Below are 21,465 nucleotides of genomic sequence, written 5' to 3' on the forward strand. Positions count from 1 at the left end.
GTTCTGGCCGCAGCAGAACAAAAAGCATATTGGAGAACTCGAGAAGATACAGGGGAGGGCAATCAAACAGATAGAGGTTAATGAAGGACTGGAATATGAGGAGCAACTAAGTAAATTGTGCATGCTCATGCTGGAAAACAGAAGATTGAGAGGAGAGATGATTGCTCTCTTTAAGATTCTAAAGGAGCAAAACAATATAGATCAGCTGTTACTTTTTCAACTTGTCCAGAATAAAAAAAAAGGACACGGCCTGCGATTGAAGGCGGGTAGATTTAGAATGAGTCTACACAAACACTATTTCAATGAGTGAACAGTGAACCAGAATAGTCTCCCTATTGAGACGATTGAATCAGGAAGTGTTGATTCTTTAAAAAACAGATTAGATAGTTTTCTTTTAGGAAATAAGGAATTCTGGGTGTCAGACCGGACTGATCACAATGATAAATTTCTGTGGATAATATATACCCACCAAACAAAAGAAATTCTGCTTCTTGTCCTCTTCATCCCTCCACACTGAACAAACCCATATGAAACCCACCATTTTCTCCCTCGAACCCCTCTCCACCCAACTACTGACCACCCTATTGCCCTTTCACTGTCCACTACTGGTGGACATAATCAACCTGTCCTTCCCTTCTGGTATCGTCATCTTCAAAACTGCTGTTATCAGCATCTCCCTCCAAACCCACTCCACCCTCAAACCCTTAGTCAATCTTCCATCTTGCCTTCCTGCTGAGCCCTCTCCAGCTTTTAGCCACCCACAACCTCTGCTTCACAGACATACCAGTGCACAACCTAAACTTCCAGTTCAATTCTCAGGTCTCCTTCCACCTTAACATGTGTTCCTGACCAAGACTCCATCCCTGCCTCTTTGTCTTTCTCTGTCTCTAACTGACACCAAACACCATGCTCCTTTGTTACCCTCCTACCTGACGTCTCTAACCATCTCCCTCTCTCTTTCGCTCCAGCATCACTCAGTTCATTCAAAACTCTATTGTCTGCATCGTCTCCCGTCTGCCCATCAGGCTGTAGCTTGACATGCTTTGCTGGCTCCCAATGGATCGACATGAAGATCCTCATCCTCAACTACAAATCTGTTAATGACTCAGTACCTCCCTACCTCTCCGATTTCCTCCAACCGCACTCCTCTGCTCGCCCTCTCTGCTTAGTTAGCTTGTTTGACTGAAGTTTGAGATTCTATGTTCCTGAACTCCGGAACTCACTTCCTCTACCCCTTTGCCTTGCCCTCTCATTATGTGTTTAAAATGGCGGCAGGCTGGAGTGGAGGCCAAAATCCTGTTTTTTGCAATCCTGGCAAGTGGCTCAATCGGAGTCCCATTGGAGCTAAGCAGGAGTTCGTGGACTCGAGGCCTCCCACGGCGGGCGGCACGGAATAGGGGCTGAAACGACCTCACACGAGCGATGCCTGGAGCGAGGTCTCAACTCGACGACTGGAGCGGGCCTCTGGTTTACACGGGAGCGAGGCCGAGTGCGGCTTGAGGCCAGCGCCGGCATGGAGTCCGATACCCCCAACGGCATCCAGATCCAACGCGGGGGCCGAGGCCCCACTCACACATGGAGCTACATGGAGACAACGTGGGATTCACCGCCTCGGCCATCGCTGCCTTCGCTGACTCTCCTGGTCAACAGGCGATCAGAGACCGGCTTCCATGTGACGTCACATCTGCCCATCACCTGTAAACCTCTCAGCCTGGAATCACTGCGACAGTAACATTGTACCCCCCCCTCCCCATGATCATCCTCACTAGCGGCTAACCATGCCTTTCAATCTTACTCTCGGCGTGCACATTTTGGCTGCCGCCACCTACCTGAGCTGCCTCCGCATAATGCCCCCACCGCTGTCCTCTACCCTCCACTACTCCCACTCACTTCTCCTCTCCCACTGCCCTCCCCAACTCCTATCCTTGCTCAACAATCCCACAGTCCCCCTCTGCTCCAGCCTAAAAATTCTCCATCAGGCCAACCATGGAAGTCGCCGCTGGCTATCCAACAGCAGTCACTCTGACTTCCCTATCCCCCATTCTCATCGCTAGGCTCCTTTGCTCTTTTGTGCCTCACCAAACCTTACTTCAAATGCCAATTGCGAGGTGATGCCGGAATTCCTCAAATCCAAAGTCGAGGGAATCCGCTCAGCTGCCTCTGCCACTGAATCCCCCTCCCACCCTGGACCCTATGCATCCATCCCTCCACACATTTGAACCTGTCTCCCCCTTCTCACTCATCATCACCATAACCCGCTTGAAATGACCACCTGCTCCCTCGACGCCTTCCCTGCCCCCTTCCTTACCTCCCAGCTCCTTGCTCCTTGCCCCTCTACTCACTGATATCATAAACCTCTCCCTGTTCTATTGTGCTGTTCCCACCCCATTAAAAAACGCTGTCATCACTCCAATCCTTAAACTCTACTTAGACCCTTCCGTACCCAAACTGTCACCACTACTACATCCTCCCTTTCCTCTCCAAGGTCTTGAAAATGAGTTGTTGCTTCCCAGCTTTGCTCCTTCCTCTCCCACAACTACCTTCTCGAACCCCTCCAATCAGGTTTCCATGCTGCCCATAGCACAGAGACAGCCCTGATCAAAGTAACAAATGACACTCTGTCCATCTGCGATCAGGGCTTCCTCTGCCTTCCCGTCCTCCTTAACTTCTCTGCTGCTTTCTACACCAATTCAAGTCAACAAATTGCTTCTCCTCTATCCCCGCACCATCTCATGCGGAGTTCTTCAGGGCTCTATCCTTAGTCCCCTCTCTTCAATATCTACATGCTCCCTCTTGTTGACATCATCCAAAGACATGGGGTTAATTTCCACGTATATGCGGATGACACCCAACTCTATTTCTTTGCCTCCACCGTTAACTCCAGGACCACAGCTGTCGTTTCTGAATATTTGACGGACATCAGTCTCAACCTTAGCTAACTTTCTTCAGTTGAATCCCAACAAGACCAAGGCTCTCTGATTGGCTCCCATCAGTGCCTCCTCTCCTCAAGTATTGACAGCATCACTATCCATGGTTGTCCACTCTACCTTGCTAAGCCAATCCAGAACCACGGGATCTTATTTTACCATCAACTATCCTTTCTACCCCACATCTATGCCATCATCGACTCTGCCTTCCCACACCTCCGCAATGTCGCTCGGCTCCACTAATGTCTCAAACCACAGGCCACCGAAACCCTCATACATACTTTCATTCATCGAGGCGTGGCTGTACAAACTCATTGCTTATCATCCCCCCTCCACAGGCTGCAGATCATCCAGAATTCTGCAGCCTGTGTTCTTTCTAGCACTAGGCTCCGCAACCCTATCACCCCCATCCTTGCCCAACTCTACTGGCTTCCCATCACACAGAGAATACAGTTCAAGATCCTGGTGCTTCAAAGCCCTTGCTCCCTCTACCTCTGTGACCACCTAACCCCCTACCATCCTGTTCGCTCCCTCCTCTCAGTGGGCTCCAGCCTGCTTCACATCCTCCCGCCTCGCTTGCCCCACTGTTGCCTTCTGCTATTCTGCCCCCACCCTCTGGAACTCCATCCCGCAGTCCCTCCACCTTGCACCCTCCCTTGCCACCATCAAGACCCATCTCAAGACCCTTCTCTTCGACCGTGCTTTCCCCTCTGCCCTCCATCCTCCCCGACCCTGACCCCCAGCTCGGGTCCATAACTCTGTATATCCAAAGCCGTGGGACATCCTCCCGACCAGAAAGGACTTTTCAAATTTAATTTTGTTGCTGTTGTGCCCTTATTCACAAAGGTTTAAGCCCCAAATTGTCTACCTTATTCTATCACTTTCATATTTATTATCTTTTAAACATAAGATCTGTGGATTTGGATTTGTCAGTGTTTGATGGATGATGAATGGTTATTTGATCTGAAGGCTTTATCCTATTGGCTAACCTGCCACACACCCACTGAACCAAGAGCAATAAACATCTCTGCTGCTCTCCGTATTGTTCACTTCACAGATGAGAGAACGATGGATGCAAGAAGGATTAGAGACTACAGGAATATAGTGTCAGAGTATAATCCGATGAAAAGTGTAGGTGGTGGGGGATACATTCCCCAAAAAATCAGCATTCGCTTATTTGGCAAATTGGGACATGGCAAATCTACATTTATTAACAACTGCTTCTGTGTTGTGAAAGACAGCGATTATGAAAACTTTACAGGAGAAGGTCCTGCAACAGGTGGAGCTGTCAATAGTCGGATTGAAGCCCATGACCTCACCAGCAAAGTAGAAATTGTTGACAATCGAGGGTTGAGGAATCTGAATGCGAGAGAAATACATGAATGTAACATGCAACTGGGTAAATATCAAGAAGATTTATGTAATTTATTACTTTTTGCAGTTACTCTTGCTCTCATCTTTGAGCTAGACTGGGACATTGTCCTGATTTAAAAGGCGTTAGACAAATGTAATTTGTTGTTGTTGTGGGTTCAAACCCCAAGTTGGGATTTGGATTCACATTGTCTATGTTGACGCTCTAATGCAGTTTTGGTGGTGATTTGCATTGTTGGAGGTGTCATCCTTTGGATGAGATGTTAATTCATGATCCTGTCTGCCACTTCAATAGGAAATTAAAGAATCCACACACTATTCGGAAACAAAAGCAATTTCTCCCAATATCCTGTCCAACAAATCCCTCAAGGAAATTGTTTTCACTCGCTCCATGGCTATGTATGGGATGTGAGATATGCACAATGCTGTCGAGTTTTGCCCACATAATAATAATAATAATAATCCTTGTGTTTGATATAGTGCTTTTCATGTCTTCTGGACACCTCATAAAATGAATTGACTGTATATTTGTGGGTAAAACACAGCCAATTGCACACAGTAGTGTCTCACAAACAGTCATGGATTGAGTGACCAAATGATTATGGCTTTTTTTTGAGGGATTATTATCCTAAACAAGCAATCTGCCAATCGATTTACAACAGGGCTTCTACTACTGCTAGGTGAACAGAGGTGCATGGAGTAAGGAAACCAGTCCTACTAACCCAGATCTCTCGCTTGGCCAGTGATCCAACCACTGAGTTACAGGACTCCATGCACTCCACAAAATACACAATATATCCACTTTAATACATCTCAACGTGATAAGGCACTATATCAAATGCAAGATTTTTTTTGTTGAGTGGTTTGTTTTAATATTGGGTACTTTCTATTCTTGTTGGAGTCCCATAGCAATGTGGTTAGCGTGCTTGCCCCGTAGGCAAAATAGATTTGATTCCCAGTTAGAATGAAACCTTAAGCAAATTTCCTCATTGTACATTTTGTTTACCTAGCAGTAAGTAGGAACACAGTTCTTAATTGATTGGAGGAACTGATTTCGTGTGTAATAATCCCTCAAAAAAAATTGGATAATCAATCCACAATTGTTTGTGGGACATTGCTGTGGGCAATTGGCTGCCACATTTCCCCCGCCAAATGCACAGTCAATATACTTCAATATATATATATATATACAATATATTCTGTAAAGCGATTTGAGACTTCTCGATAATGTGATGAAGTGATATATCAAAGGCAAGGATTATTATTTATTATAATTCTGTTGCATTTAACAGATGGAGTTCGGAAAACCCAGACACAGGTTCACACCAAAGGTTGGGCTTCCTGGGCTTGGTTTCTGGATCAAATGAAAGGACGAGAAACAGAATGGGCCGAGACAATACAAGTTCCGATCTTCATTTACAGGTAAGTGGCGTAAATTCCCAAGAGTTGGAGCCTGGCTTATCTTATCACTACTGTTTAACTCATTGCGTGGCTCAGTGATGTCCCTGAGTCAGAAGTTTGCGAGTTCAAACCTCACATCGGGACTTGGACTCAAATAGTCTAAGCAGAGTGGTTGCTACACTTTCGGACTGCCTCTGAAAGATACACAATGGGTTTCGGTACAGTATAATACTAATAATTAACCCTACATTGGATAAAAATCCTCATCATATTGTCAAGAAGTCTCAGAGAGATTTATAGTATTGTTTTGTTGGCATATTGAAGCAACAGTGAAATGTACACAAACCTTTTTTGTTCCCATCAGAGTCGAGTCAAAACTGAAACTCACATCTGTGAAGCAATTTTTCACTGGCTTCCACTTTTTTTTAATCTTGCCTTCCCCACCTGCTCCCTCTTTCAATCAATCAGTCCCTTTATCAAGCCAATTACTGTCTCTCAATCACTCACACTCTCACCTTCTTTCTTTCTCACAATCACTTTCTGTCTCTTTTCTCTCGTTCTTTCGATCTCTCCTCCTACATACTCTCCCTCTCTTCCTCTTTCACATACTCTCTCACTCCCTGACACTCACACACACTTTCTCTTTCCTTTCGCACAATCTCTCTCTCTCTCTCAAGCTCTCTCTCACTGTCTCTCAATCAGCTGCATGGGATGTTTCACTATCTGGCAGTGGCAGGAGCTGAAGTTTGGGGCGATGCGGTTGGCAACGAAACTCACTTAGCGAAAAGCGGACCGCAATGCCAGATGCGGTCCATGGGCCACCAGTTTGACCACCCTGATTCAGATGCTTATACGACTTATAGATCAGATTTATGTGAATTTACCTGTAGCTCAGTGGTTAGATCTCTCGCCTCGCAAGCAGGCGAATTGAGTTCAATTCTCGGCAGGGTGAAATGTTGAGCAAGTTTCCTTTGTCCACACACCTCAGTCTAACTGGCAGTAAATAGGAATCTGATTGTTAGTTCATTGGTGGTCTGCTTTTCCAGTGATATAATTTCTTAAAAAGTCACTCAATCCATAATGGTTTGTGGGACACTGCTTCATGCAATTGGCTGCTGCATTTCTCCCGTAAAATATTCAGTCAATTCACTTTACAGTATATTCTGTGAAATACTTTGATCTGACTCGAATGTATAATAACAAATGCAAGGATTATTATTATTATAACATCTGAAATCTGATTCCTTAATGCAGAGCGGATATGCCCAGGATTCCGTCTGAAATTGTCCATCTTCGGCAGTTTGCAGACAACGCCTATTACTACACTGGTAAGAGAAATGGGTCGGGTCGAACATGTCACGATCACAGATATAAATACCCATCAGGTTTTCTTCCAAAGAAAGTGTGGCAAAATGTCTAATTTTTCTTTCAAAAGTTGTATTGAATTTGATTTTATAAAACAAGTATTTTTTTAATCCTCAGTGATCACATTATTGAGATGGTGAAAAGATAGTGGAGCTGGCCAAAAGGTGGTGGGTAAAGGAGTGAGCAGGAACAATAGCCAATTTGCGCATAGCAATGTTCCCACAAACGGCTCGACAGTGAATGTCCGATTTTATCTGGGGGATTGTTGGGCTGGATACTGGAACAGAAAGAAACTCTAAAGCACTCCGCACAGGAGTTTCAGCCTACAACTGTGGATTCAAAGTCCCTAATATGGAGGCTTGAAAAGCCAACTGTCTGACTCAGAGGCAAATACTCGAGTGACTGAGCCAGGCTGACACCAAATCTATCTAAAGGAATAAAAGTTGAATATCAGTGTTTCTTAATTGAAAAAGAACCTTCTCTCTCACTTTACAGGAATCTATCCTATAATTGTTTTGATGATGGCTGAGAAGATGTCAGAGAACCTTGATTCAGTCAGGGGCTTTTTTGGAAACCTCCACTGCACCGATATATATCCAGTAAAGAATTATCACGAGAAAGCAACAGAGAGGAACATGGAAACAGACACAATGATTTTGGAAATCCTTGTGAAGTGTCTGAATCGTGCTGATAGTGTCATCAAAAGAATTCATCCTGACACAGTTAAACCAACTTGGTTCAAATGAGAGGCTGGAGTTCACACAACAGTGGGCACAAAAGAAATTGCACTCAAAAATAGTCCAGCAGTATAATAGTATATGCTATTCTGTGTCTAATGATGATAGTTCAATATATAACCATTGACTTATATACTTCAAATAATGGTATGATTTTTTAAAATCCACATTGTACACATTATTTGATTCTCCAGCCAGTAGAGTTTCTTAAGTTTCCTAACAGTTTGATTGATTGGAATGTTATTGGGAGAGGCTCTCCTCTGATCTGTGTGGGAAAAATGTTTCCTTCATCTTTCTGTCACTTTATGGTTTCTATAAAATGGAACTAATTCAATGATTGAGATTGTGTTGGATTCCTGATTATTGAAGTAAGAATCTTGAACTTGATCTGCTGGAGGATGGAGAGTAAGTGGTAGCCGGGCAAGGATGAGGATCATGGGATCTGCAGTGGGTAAATATCGATAGCCATTCAAAAGCAGTGGAGGTGGGGTTGTGGGGGGGGGGGGAAACACAAAAACAACAACAACAACAACAAAATTACATTTATAGATCGGCTTTCATGTAGGAGGATGTCCCAAAGCGCTGAACAGTCAGGTGTCGGGGCCCGAGCATGGGGGAGGGGTGGGGTTGGGGTGAGGGAAGGCAAAGAGGCGTGGGAGGGAGACCAAAGGCACGGTCGAAGAGAAGGGTCTTGAGACCAGCCTTGAAGGAGGCGAGGGAGGAAGCGAGGCAACGGGACCGTGAGATGGAGTTCCAGAATGTGGGGGCAGAGAGGCTGAAAGCCCGGCCAACGATGTTGGGGTGGGTCGGGCAGGAGACACGGAGCAGACCGGAGCCCGATGAATGGAAGGAATGGGCAGGTTGGTAGGGAATCAACAGGTCAGAGAAGTATGACGGGGCAAAGGAAGAGTGGGAAGGCCGATGAGGAGGGAGTTCCTGCAATCGAGCCTTGATGTGACAATTGCGTGAGTGAGGGTTTCGCTGGCACTAGCCAATCAGGATGGTCTCGGTCTTGCTTATGTTGAGTTGGAGAAAGTTGGCCCTCGTCCAGGACTTGATGTCGGACAGGCAGTCGGTCAGGACCTCAGTTGTCCTGGAGTGCAGGGTGGAGCAGAGAGATAGAGTTGGGTGTCTTCCGCATACATGTGGAAACTTACCCCAAGTCTGCGGATGATGGGGGAGCAACAACAACAACAACAATAAGATTACATTTATATAGTGCCTTTCACATCAGGAGGATGTCCCAAGGTGCTGGACAGTCAGTATTTCGGACCCGAGCTGGGGGTCGGGATTGGGGAAGGTGGAGGGCAGGGTGATCAAAAGCATGGATGAAGAGGAGGGTCTTGAGATGGGTCTTGAAGGAGACAAGGGAGGGAGTGAGGCGGAGAGACCGAAAAGAGAACCCCGAGGAACACCACACGAGACGGGGCGGGAGCTGGAGGAGAAGCCGTTTGCCGCGATAAAGTGGAGGCAGTGTGAAAGTCAAGGACAAAACCTTGAAGGTTGAGGTGGGAGAAGAGAGAAGGATTGAGTGGTCCATGGTGTCAAAAGCGGCGGAGATGTCGAGGAGGACGAGGAGGCAGAGGGAACCCTGGTGGTACGTGGTCAGGATATTGTTTATCTTTCAGCAGAGCAGTTTGCGGGCAGCATGGAGACCCGATTGGTGGAGCAGAGGGCACGAGGAACAAGGCAGGAGGCCGTTGCCTGTCGAGCGGATGCACTGGATGGTGAATAGGGCAGTGAGGGGGTCAGAGAGGTAGGGAGGTGCCAGGGTTTTGAAAGTTGATTGATTCGTTGATGGGGAGCCAATGAAGCCTGGCCAGATCTGGTGAGATGGGGTTACAGAGTTGGGTCCGGGTTGGTATGCGGGGAGCAGAGTTCAGAATGAGCTGGATATTTTGAATAGTTGAGCTTGGGAGACCGGCGAGGAGTGAGTCTGAGTGATCGATAGCAGGAGGTGACAAACACATGCACGAGGATTTCGGCTGCATTTGGTGCAAAGGAAAGGGAAATTAGAGGGAAATTAAAGAAAAAGTGAAGTGGATGAGATGAAGAATATCTTTTTCCCCATTCGATCTCATCTCTCCAGAACACGATGTTGGACATGAACCCACAACTTGGAGGTGAGACTGCTCCTGAGCCAGACGTACCTTACCCCGGAGGAAATTGAAACACTTGTCCCTGCGTTCGTCAGCTCCCGACCGGATTGATCAAATCGCTTCTTTGCTGGTCTCACGAGCTACACCATACAGAATCCAGCAAATCCAAAACTCCACTGCCCACATACTCACCCATGCTAAACTCCGCACCCCCATCAAACCATTACTTTAAGCCACTATGCCCCAAAACTCTGGAACACTCTTTCTCTTTCTCTCTGGCTTGCCCCTTCCTTCCCCATTTTTAGGACGTCCCTGAAGAATTTCCTATTCGACCATCCCTACTGTCAGCTACCCCTCAACCTGGCTCGGATTCATGCTCCATCACTGTCAAATGCTCTGGGACGTACCCTGTGCGAGGAGCGCTGTATAAATGTATAAATGCAAATTGTTGTTGTTTTACTTTTCACTATCGATAGCATTGCTATGGTGAAGTGGCTGAATACGTGACCTCCAATAGTGGAGCGGAGGACTATCAAGCTTGATGGTTGATACACAACTATCAAGAAATAGGTTTGGATGAAGACGTATTTTGGGCCCATCTGATCTGGTCTGTCCACTCCCCTCCACTCGCCCATCAAAGCATTGAGCTGCTTTTTAAACGAGACCCAGTTTCCTAGCTTCGACCTTCTTCCTAACAAACCTGTTCCAATTGTTAATTTTAATTACTCTCAGGGTAAAGAAAAACTTCCTGCTCTCTTGTCCTATCAGAGGATGAAGTGACACAATAAAAACTGTATAATAATAATAATCCTTGCTTTTAATACAGTGCCTTATCATGTCTTCGAAACATCTCAAAGCGTTTCTCAGAACATATTGTATAGTGAATTGACTGTATATTTTGTGTCCGAAAAGTATAAGACCAACATTACGTTCCATTGGGAAGGAAAAAGTGGTTGTGATGGCACTGTTAGAAAGACGGAGAGAAATGATTCACAGAAGAGACTGACAACAGAGGCAGACAGTGAATCACCTAAATAATGAGTCACGCCGAGGGCTTTTCACCTCTGAGATGCAAAAAAGATGAGATGCTCCTCAAAAATGGCCACCGGCTGCTCATCCCTGGTGCTGACAACATCGCTATCCATGGATGCACTTTTAAAGACTACATCCGTGCTATTACCCATTATGTCTTCTCCCACCTCATCACCATTGTGCGTCTACGCCATTATTATCTCCCCTCAGGCTGCCTGGACCCTCATTGACTACTTTCTTTATACCAGGGCTTGACTAGCGCATTATCACAACAACAATAACAACAAAATTACATTTGTAAAGCGTCTTTAATGTCTGTGGATGGCCATCCCAAGACGCTGAACAGTCGGCTATTAGGACCTGATTGTGTGGGGGTTGGGTTGATGGGGTGGGTGTGTGGTGGGGGCAGGGTTGGCATGAGGGAGGGCAGAGAGGTAAGAGGGCAGCTGAAAGAATGATCGAAAAGGAGAGTCTTGAGTCATGCCTTGAAAGAGGCAAGAGAGGGAGCAAGGCGAAGGGATCGTGGGATGGAGTTCCAAAGGGTAGGGGTAGAGAGACTGAAAGCCCAGCCAGTAGGGTGGGTCAGCTGGGAGACATGGAGGAGGCTGGAGACCGCTGAGTGGAGGGAGTGGGCAGGTTGATAGGAGGTCAGCAGGTCAGCGAGGTAGAAGAGGGCAAGGCCATGGAGGGCCTTGAAAGTGAGGACGAGGATTTTGAATTCTATTCTCTGAGGCATGGGGAACCAGTGGAGCCAGGAGAGGGAGGGGTTGATGGGGTCATGGAGCCTGGTGCGGGGAGGACATAAGCTACAGGGTTCTGGATGATCTGTAGCTTGTGAAGTGAAGAGTTGAAGGGGCCAAAAAGGAGCGGTTTGCACAGTCGAGCCATGAGGTGACAAATGCGTGTATGAAGGTTTTGGTCGCCTGAGGGCTGAGACAATGGTGGAGTCGGGTAATGTTGCGGAGATGCGGGAAGGCAGAGCAGAAGGCACATCTTCGAGATGTCTCAAAACGCTTCACAGAATATACTGTAAAATGTAATTGACTCTATATTTTGTGGTGAAGCTTTGCAGCCAATTACTCACACAGTGTCGCACAAACAGTAGGGAATTGAGTGACCAAATTATGTGTTTTGAAGTTAGCATCAAATAAGGAAACAATTTACATAAACCTACTTTCTCTTCCGTGACAGCCTATAATTTAGCTGCTCACATTGTAACCACACCCACACAGGGAGATTATTATGGAACCCAAACTCTCCACACTTCACAACAGACAAGAAGCTGAACACAGACAGATAGTGAGGAGGAGAATGAACTATAGAGGTTTAGCTGAACCTCTCCTCCCAATGCCTTCCTTGGTAATTGTCAGATCCCTGTGCTCTCAACAGGACCTTACACGTGTTCTCGATCAACTGAACCTGATCAATCATGTGGAGGTGAAATACTCAGAACTCAGTTCAGCTGAATTAGAGCCGTGGTGTTTGTTGCAGTGCTGGATGTGGTGTTGGTGTTTGCTGGTGTGCAGCGTGCGGTACGTCTGGCAGTGTGTGAGGTTCATGGGGCAATGTCTATACCTCGGATTCCACTGGCTGTTCAGCTGCTGTTGCGGGTTTAGATACAGCTGGATGAAACAAGAAGCTCGGAAGTGTAAGCCATTCCTGGGCTGTTTGTGGCAAAAGAAACTGAACGTGGTCCACCACTCAGCTCTGCAAGGAAGAATGAATATCACAGATGTCTACGATTCTTTATACGACTATATTCTAACGTACATGTCATGGAGAGTCGGTAGGTGCAATCTGAGGGGGTCCTCACTGCTGTTTCTCAAAGCTCCATTTCCCTTAGCAGTTGGCTGCTGTGCTTTACCCACAAAATATACAGATAATTCACTTTGCAGTGTATTCTGTGAAACGCTTTGAGATCTCAAAGACGTAATCAGGCGCTATACCAAATGCAAGGTATTGTATTGAAGTGCTTAACAGTGATGAAGTTTGATACTAAGTGGAGGAGAAGTGGAGGGGGTCTGGTGGGAGAGTGGGGCGTGCTGGAGTGTATGGTTGAAGAGGAAAGTTTTCAGGTGGGATCTGAAGATAGGCAAAGAGGGGGAGGTTTGAGGCAACAGATGACAGATTTTGGGGTGCAGTGTCTCAGAGCATGGCCACTGATGGTGGAGTTGGAGGGTACAAGGGACAAGCAGAAGGCTGTAGCCAGGTCAGAGAAAGAAGCAGGTTGAGGAGTGGGTTGTGAGCAGGTGATCATGGACCAGATGTGCTCTGAACTTCAGTGCGCTGATCTCCAAATCAATCTCATCTGCCACTGGGAACCATTGGGGTCTGGCGAAGATTGGAGCAATGGGGATGTAGAGTTTAGTATGGGCAAGAATAGGAGTGTTATAGTTTTGAATTAATTGAATGTTATGAATCTGTGTTGTCTGTGTTAGAATCTGATGGTTTGATTCTCTTTGATGTTGTCAGCCTGGCTCAATGGTTAGGCACTCTCCTCTGAGTCAGAGGGTTGTAGGTTTTAGCTTGATTCTATCTCAAAGGAGAAGGGAATTTTTCTCTCCCAGTATCCTGACGAAGAATCACAGAAATAAAACCAGTCCCTCACTTCATGGGTGTTTGTTGGATAGAGCTGAGAGCAAAATTGGCTGCCACCTTTTCCCACAAAGTACACCATTGCTGCACTTTACAGTAAATCTTGTGAAGTGCTTTATGGTATCCTTACAATGTGAAAGGCACAATATCAAATGTAAGGATTATTTGTATGTGGTTATTACAGTTTAAACCTAAGTGGCTTTCAGGTATGAGTCAGCCGGACTAATAACACTGTCACATTACATTTGTATGGATTTTACTTTTCTAGTATGTTTGAACTTTCTAAAATTGATACTGTCTGCAGGAGGTTGATATTTTGCTCCCCAGGTAATTTGTCAAGCCATTTCTGAACAGTCTTATAAACAGTCTCAGTCGCGTGGTGATTATAGGAACTATGTTTGTTTTGTACTCACACATACATCCCCATTCAATTTGCAGATTAATATGTTTCCTAATCTTCTCTAAATCTTTGTTTCCTACATTGCTAGCACTTGGAATAGCCACATCAATAATATTACACGTACAGCCTACTAATTTATAATAATAGAGATTACTGTACTATGTCTATGTACCTGTGAACCCCAGATTATTGTGATTTATTTTTCAACGTCGCTTTTATTATTTATTATTATTTTACAGGCCGGGAGTCTATCATCTTCATTGTGGACAATGTGCAGGACGGCAAAACTACACAGGACAACATCAAAGTTGAACAGCCAACTTTAATTCAATGTTGCAATAAAATTTTCATCTTCCAGAACACTGATGAGAATGGATGGAACCAACTGGAAGAAGACAGATTAAATATATTTCTCCAAACATACTTCAAAACTGTTGAATTGACCAGTGTGGATTGAAGGCCAAGAGTGCTCATGGTCAATGTGCCCATGTTTGGCCCTCGACAGACAGGGAACACCAGAAGCCATTTTATTCTGGTTTCACTTTCTCTAAAATGAACTTTACAATGTCTATTATTATCAGAATACCAGTAGTGCCGGGGCTATGATTGATTTCCATTGCAATTCTGGGTGAACAATTAGCTCAAATAATCATATTTACTGTAGAATGTTTATTTTCTGTAGAAAGTTTCTCTTGTGGTGAATTATTGATCTGTTTGGTCCAAATGTAATAAAATCTCTTTATTTTCCTAAAAGCACTTTTATAATGCTTGTGGAATGAGATAAGGCCCTGATCCTAAAACGGTGATAAGGTGACAACTATAATAATGTGATCATATTGCAGTGCAATTAACCTGGCTCCCATTCCACTTTACACTTGGATCAAATGTCTACTTCGCTAATTAATTCCGTGGTTTTATTTAAATATGCAGATAATACACCTCTTTAATGTGGTACCTAGCCTCATTGAAATCTTTTCTATTCCACATCTTCCCTGTTCTCCTTCTTTACCCCATCCACCGCTCCCTCCCACTCTGGATTTGGTCCAACAAAGCCATCAGAGCCATTCCCACTGCCATCCCCCCCACCTTCACTGTCACCTCTATCCTCTATCAGCCTATGTGCTGATGATGCCCTGTAGATCACTCTCAAAAAGCAAGAGGCCTGATTCGATTATTGGGCGGGACGAAATATTGACCAAGTTTCCTTAGTCCACAAGCCTCTGTTAATCCAGCAGTAAGCAGGAACCTGATTGTTAGTCAATTGATGGATCGCTTTTCCGGAGGTAATTATTTCTTCCAAAAAAAATTGGTCACTTCAATCCACAACCTTTTGTGGAACACTGCTGTTTGCAATTTGCTGCTGTGTTTAGCCCATAAAATTTACAGTGTATTCTGTGAAGCGCTTTGAGACAAATCGAAGATGTGATAAGGGTGTATATCAAATACAAGGATTATTCTAATTATAACAGCTGAAATCTGATTGCTTAATGCAGAGTGAATTGCCAGGATTATGTCTGAAATTGACGAATTTTGGCAGTTTGCAAAAATTGCCGATTCCTAGACACCTTCCACCCACAAAATGCAAAATAATGCAGATGCTAAAAATCTGAAAAAAATATAGAAATCGCTGGGAATATACAGCAGGTCAGGCAGCATCTATGGGGAAAGGAAAGTGAGTCAACATTTTGCGTCCACAACCCTTCATTAGAACTGGGATATATTGGGAGGGAGAGGCTTTTAAGGGCTAACATGTAGGGGGGAGGGAGGTCAAGGAATACAAAGGAAAAAATGGGGTAGAGGTCAGGGGATGATAGGTTAAAGAGATGTTATTGATGCAAAATAAAGGGGGGAGAATACAACAAAACAGGGAAATAGAGGTGTTAATAATGCAAAACAAGGGGTGGGGGGGAAATTGCAACTAAAAGAGGTAGACCAGAGAGAGAAAATGTGTGTCTGGGACTCATATGATGTGGTAATCGTCCCAGAAGAGTGGGAGGGGGAAGCTGACCTGTCATAATCTGAAATTTTGATATCAATATTGAAGCCAGAGGGCTGTAAGCTCCGCAGCAAATAAATGAGGTGCTGTTCCTTGAGCTTGCACTGTAGCTCGTTGGAATAACATAGAAGACCATGGATACAGAGGTCTGAGTGCGATTGGAAGGAAGAGTTGAACTGGCAATAAACTAAAAGTTCGGGTTTTGCTTGCAGACAGAACAGAGGTCCTCGGTAAATCAGTCACCCGATCAGCATTTTCGTCTCTCCAATGTAGAGGAGACCACATCATGAGCAGCAAATGCAATAATCTATATTGGTGGCAATACATGTAAATCGTTGTCTCACTTGAAATCTGTGTTTGGTGCCCTGGACAGTGATATGAGTGCTCTGAGATGCTCTGAAATGCCGTCCGGAGTGGAGGGCGCTATATCAATCCAAGTTGTTGTTGTTGTATAGGAAGAGGTGAAAGGGCAGGTATTGCATCTCCTGCGCTGGCATGGGAAGGTGCCGTGGGGAGGAGAGCAACCTTTGGTGGTGATGGACTCTCCCACTGTGTCCTCCCACTGTGTCCTGCTCTCTCTCTGCCTTCCCTGTCTCCTATCCCTATTTGACCACACAGCCCCATTGCCTCCCTCTACTCCAACCTGGGAATCCTCTACCGGGCTCATCGTGGCACTCTGTGTTGACCGTCCAGCAGTAGCCACACCGACTGCCCCATTCCCCACTACGGCCACAAACCACCCCGGACCCTGACCCCGGGGGCTAACCTCTCCTTCCTCATCTGCATCGCCACCCTCCCTCCCAACTTATCCACTACCCCATCCCATCCCACACATCCCCTGCCAACTGTCCACTCCACATTGGCCTTCAAAATGTCCACTTCATCTGCAATAAGACCCTGACCTTCAGTGTTCTCATCCTTGATGAGTACGTTGATATTATGGCCATCACGGAAACCTGGATAACCCCAGGTGACACCTTCCTTTTACTGAGGCCACACAACCTGGCTATACCTACCACCAAGCCCCACACCCCAACCGTTGTGGCAGTGGTGTGGACCTCATCTCTAGGGCATCACTTGCCCTATTCCCCTACTCCACTGGCTCATTCTCCTCTTTTGAACACTTACCCTCTGCCATCCCTCCCATCTCTCAATAAAAATTCTCCTAATTTACAACCCCCCCCAAATCTTCCCCCATCTTCATCTCTGACATCTCCATCCTTCTAGCTTCCCTCTGCCTCTGCTCCGACTGCCTCAGCATCCCAGGCAAATTCAACCTCCACTTCATCCCCTCTTGCTCCACCTCCTCAGACTCCTCCTCTCCTCTCTCATCTTTTACCTCCACTTCCACTCTGCTACCCACATTCACGACCACTCGCTCAACCTAGTGATCACCCAGGGCCTCAGAGTCTCGGATGTCACCATCACTGACCACCATTTCATCTCCCTCAACTCCCATATCCCTCTCTCCACTGGCTCAAAACCTACCACCATCTCCTACCGCTTGTGGAAGAAGATCTCCCCGCAATCTCTCTCTGCTACCCATGAGTCCTCTGAACTCCTCCACTTCTGGCCCACCTCCCGCACCAACCCATCCTCTAGGTTTACTCTCCCCCACAGCATCCTCTCCACCACACTCGACGCCCTTGGCCCCCTCAGCTCCCGAACTACCTCCTATTCCCGATCCTCACACTGGTTCACCAGCCACCTCCACTCACTCAAGGGTCAGTTGAGGGCTGCCGAATGCATTTGATTCAAACCCGGCCTAATGGTCCACCGCCACATCTGGCTGGACCATCAAAACCTACTGCTCCGCTCTCACCTCAGCCAAATCGTCCTTCTATTCCAGGTTAATCCTGGAAGAGAAGGGCAACCCAAGACGTTCTCCACCACTATCTGACTCCTCCGCCCTCCCCGCCACGCCTCGCAGATTCTTTCATCCAACTCCCACTGCGAAGAAATGCTGGACTTCCTCGAGTGCAAAATTGAGGGAATCTGCTCAGCTACCACTGCCCTTCCAAATTCCACCCCCTCCCTACCTCCCCCACACTCCGACCACTACCCATCCCTCCTTCCACACCTTAATCTGTCACTCCCTCTTCTGTCATCACCACCATATCCTCCATGAAGCTCACCAACTGCTCCCTGGACCTCATCACCAGCCCTTTCCTTAAACCTCAGTAAATTAATCAATTAGATAGATAGATAGATAGATAGATAGATAGATAGATAGATAGATAGATAGATAGATAGATAGATAGATAGATAGATAGATAGATAGATAGATAGATAGATAGATAGATAGATAGATAGATAGATAGATAGATAGATAGATAGATAGATAGATAGATAGATAGATAGATAGATAGATAGATAGATAGATAGATAGATAGATAGATAGATAGATAGATAGATAGATAGATAGCTGGGCAGATGGATGGATGGATAAGAAAATAAAGTAAATAATTAAAGTGGAGACTTACTTGCCTCACTACCGTGGAGTCCTGTAGCTCAATGGTTGGAGCACTCGCTTTGCAAGTGAGAGACCTGAGTTCAATTCCAGGCAGAGGGCGAAACCTTGGGCAAGTTTCCTTACTCCACACTGAGCCTAATAATAATCCTTACAAAACAAAAAACAATAATAAATTGGTTATTTTCAATCCATGACTGTTTGTGGGACATTGCTATGTGCAATTGGCTGTCGTGTTCGCCCACAAATATACAGTCAATTCACTCTACAGTATATTCTGTGAAGCGCTTTGGGACGTCTAGAAATGCGCTATATTAAATGCAAGGATTATTATTATTATTATTATTACTCGCCGACATCATCAACCTTTCCCTGTCATCTGGCACTTTTACTATCCCCCTCACAATAGCTACTATCAACTTTGAAGAAACAACACAGCTATCTAGATACCGGCCCGTCTCCAACCTTCCTTCTCTGTAAGGTCTTTGGACAGAGAGGGTCAAATTTCCACATGTGTGCAGATGACACCCAACTCTATCTTTCTGTTTCTACCCTCAAATCTAGGACTACTGACTTCCTGACATCAAGTACTGGATTAGGGATAACTTTCTCCAACTCAATGTCAGCAAGACCAAGACCCTCCCAATTACCTCGTGCCAGCGCCTCCGCACCACGGCTGCACACTCAACCTAACTAAGCCAGTCCGCAACCTGGGTGTCTTGTTTATTCCGAACTGTTCTTTCTCCCCCATATCTGCACCATGACCAACACTGCCTACCACTACCTCAGCAACATTGCCAGACTCCCTCAGACTGCTGAAACCCTTAACAACGCATTCATGACATCAAGGCTCGATTTTGGAAATTCCTTCCTCATCAGCCTTCCCAACTCTTCCCTTCACAAGCTGCAGATCATCCAAAACTCTGCAGCTCATGTACTGTCTCGCACCAGGCTCCGTGACTCCATCACTCCCACCGTCCCCCGACGTCACTGGCTCCCCATCCCCCAGAGGATCGAATTCAAGATCCTCGTCCTCATTTTCATCCATGGCCTTGCCCCCTCCTACCTCTCTGACCAGCTGACTCCCTACCAACCTGCCCGCTCCCTCCATTCAGCAGGCTCCATGTCTCCCGCCCGACCTTTCTTACCATCAGTGGCCGAGCTTTCAGCCTCTCTGAACTCACACTCTGGATCTTCATCCCACAATCCCTTCACATTACTTCCTCTCTTGCATCCTTCAAGACCCTCCTCTTTGATCATACCTTCAGTCATCCTTCCACCTCTCCATCTTCCTTCGACTCTACCCAACCTCTCCTCCATGCTCGGGTCCTGACCCCTGACTGTCCAGCGTCTTGGGATGTCCTCTCAAAGGCACTCTATAAATATAATATTTTTTGTTGTTATTGATAATCTATGCCCCAAGATGGAAATGGTGATATTGAGGAAGGGAAGGGAATAGTTATGAATGATACTGAGGGAGTGTCCCAGGTGGCCAACAAACTGGCAGGTGTAGCTGGGACCCATGTGGGTTCCCATAATGACACCTTTTACTTGGAGGAAGTGGTTTGAGCTGAAAGTGAAGTTCTTCAATGTCAGGACAAGATCAGCCAGGCGGAGGAGGGTGGTAGTGGATGGAGACTGGTTAGGCCACTGTTTGAGGTGGAAGTGGAAGACCTGCAGGCCCCTTTGGGGGATGGAGGTGTAGAGTGACTGAACTTCCATAATAAATAGGAAATGTGCAGGGCGAGGCAACTGGAAATTGTTGAAATGGTGGAGTGCGTCAGATGAGTCACAGATGTAGGTTGGTAGAGCCTGGACAACTGGAGGAAAAATGGAGTACGGATATCAGCAGATCAGTTTGGTGGGGCAGGAACAGGCTGAAACAATAGGTCTCCCAGGACAATGCTGTTTGTGGATCTTAGGATGGATATTGAGGCGGGCTGTGCATGGCTGTGGGGGCTATCAGTTTGGATGCTGTGGGAGGAAGCTCCCGAGAGGAGATGAGGTCATTGACTGTCTCGGTAATGATGGCTTGGTGTTCACTTGTGGGGATATGGTCCAATGGGAGGTAGGAGGAATTGTCAGAGAGTTGGCATTTAGCCTATGCCAGGTAAAGTTCCTTTTGCCAGATGAAAAAAGTGCCTCTCTTGTGAGCAGGTTTGACAATGATGTCAGGATTGGACATGAGAGTGTGGATTGCAGCACGTTCAGAAGGAGAAAGAATTGTGTGGCAGAGGGGAATGGAGAAACGGCCAAAGCCGATGTCAATGAATGGACACAGGTGTTCTCAATTAAAAGGTCCAGGTGTGGTAGGGAGCCTTGTGGCAGAGTCCAAATGAACTGGGACTTCTGAAGACAGGAGAAAGGGGTCCTCCGGTGTGTGGGAGGAGACCTCCTGGCAAAAAAAGTGGGCAAAGAGGCAGAGGAAGAAGAGCTCAGCATCATGCCAGGATTGAAATTCATTGAATTGGGGGCAGAAGGGGTTGAAGCTGAGGCCTTTACTGAGGACGATCATTCAGGATCAGAGAGTAAGAGATCAGAGGGTATAGGGAAGATATGGCAAGGAATGGGATTGTGGGGAGGCATGCTGTCAGAGGAAGGCAAAGGTGAGGAGCATTCAGGAGAGGGTTTGTGAAAATCTGAAAATCTGGAAATCTGAAAGAAAAATAAAAGTAGCTGGGAAAACTCAGTAGGTCAGGCAGTATCTATGGAGAAAGGAATATGGGTCAATGTGTCCTGTGCATGACCTTCATCAGAACTGGGGCATTTTTGGAGGGAGAGGCTTTCAAGAGCCAAAGAGAATAGGGAGGTAGGGCAAGGAAGACAGATGAGAAAATGGGGTAGAGGACAAGGCATTAGAGTACAAGGCATGGAAGTTGTTAATGATCTTTTACACACATCAGATTCAACACTTCACAATCACTGATTCAAGTACCTGTGAAGTGTTCCTCCAAAGAAAATTTGGCAAAATGTTTAATTTCTCTCATTTAAAAAATTACTGTCTCCCCAACGTACAGTGATCCGTGCTATAATTGTTCTGCTGAGGAATTGGTAATGGATACATGGGCTTTT

At 46.0% G+C, this 21,465-nt stretch overlaps 2 protein-coding genes across 2 annotated transcripts; both read left to right on the forward strand.

Moving 5' to 3' along the window:
* The first annotated feature begins 3,981 nt into the window (after positions 1-3,981).
* Positions 3,982-7,964, forward strand: LOC103189736. Its single transcript, XM_007910238.1, has 4 exons — positions 3,982-4,326; positions 5,591-5,720; positions 6,954-7,027; positions 7,560-7,964. The coding sequence occupies exons 1-4, from the start codon at positions 3,996-3,998 to the stop codon at positions 7,808-7,810; spliced, it is 786 nt and encodes a 261-aa protein (XP_007908429.1). The 5' UTR covers positions 3,982-3,995; the 3' UTR covers positions 7,811-7,964.
* A 4,263-nt stretch (positions 7,965-12,227) lies between these two features.
* Positions 12,228-14,522, forward strand: LOC121851191. Its single transcript, XM_042344852.1, has 2 exons — positions 12,228-12,718; positions 14,167-14,522. Exons 1-2 carry the CDS (start codon positions 12,244-12,246, stop codon positions 14,382-14,384), a joined length of 693 nt encoding a protein of 230 aa, XP_042200786.1. The 5' UTR covers positions 12,228-12,243; the 3' UTR covers positions 14,385-14,522.
* Positions 14,523-21,465: the final 6,943 nt, after the last annotated feature.

This window comes from Callorhinchus milii, unplaced genomic scaffold (assembly GCF_018977255.1).
Source record: "Callorhinchus milii isolate IMCB2004 unplaced genomic scaffold, IMCB_Cmil_1.0 Scaffold30, whole genome shotgun sequence".
NCBI classification, from domain to species: domain Eukaryota; kingdom Metazoa; phylum Chordata; class Chondrichthyes; order Chimaeriformes; family Callorhinchidae; genus Callorhinchus; species Callorhinchus milii.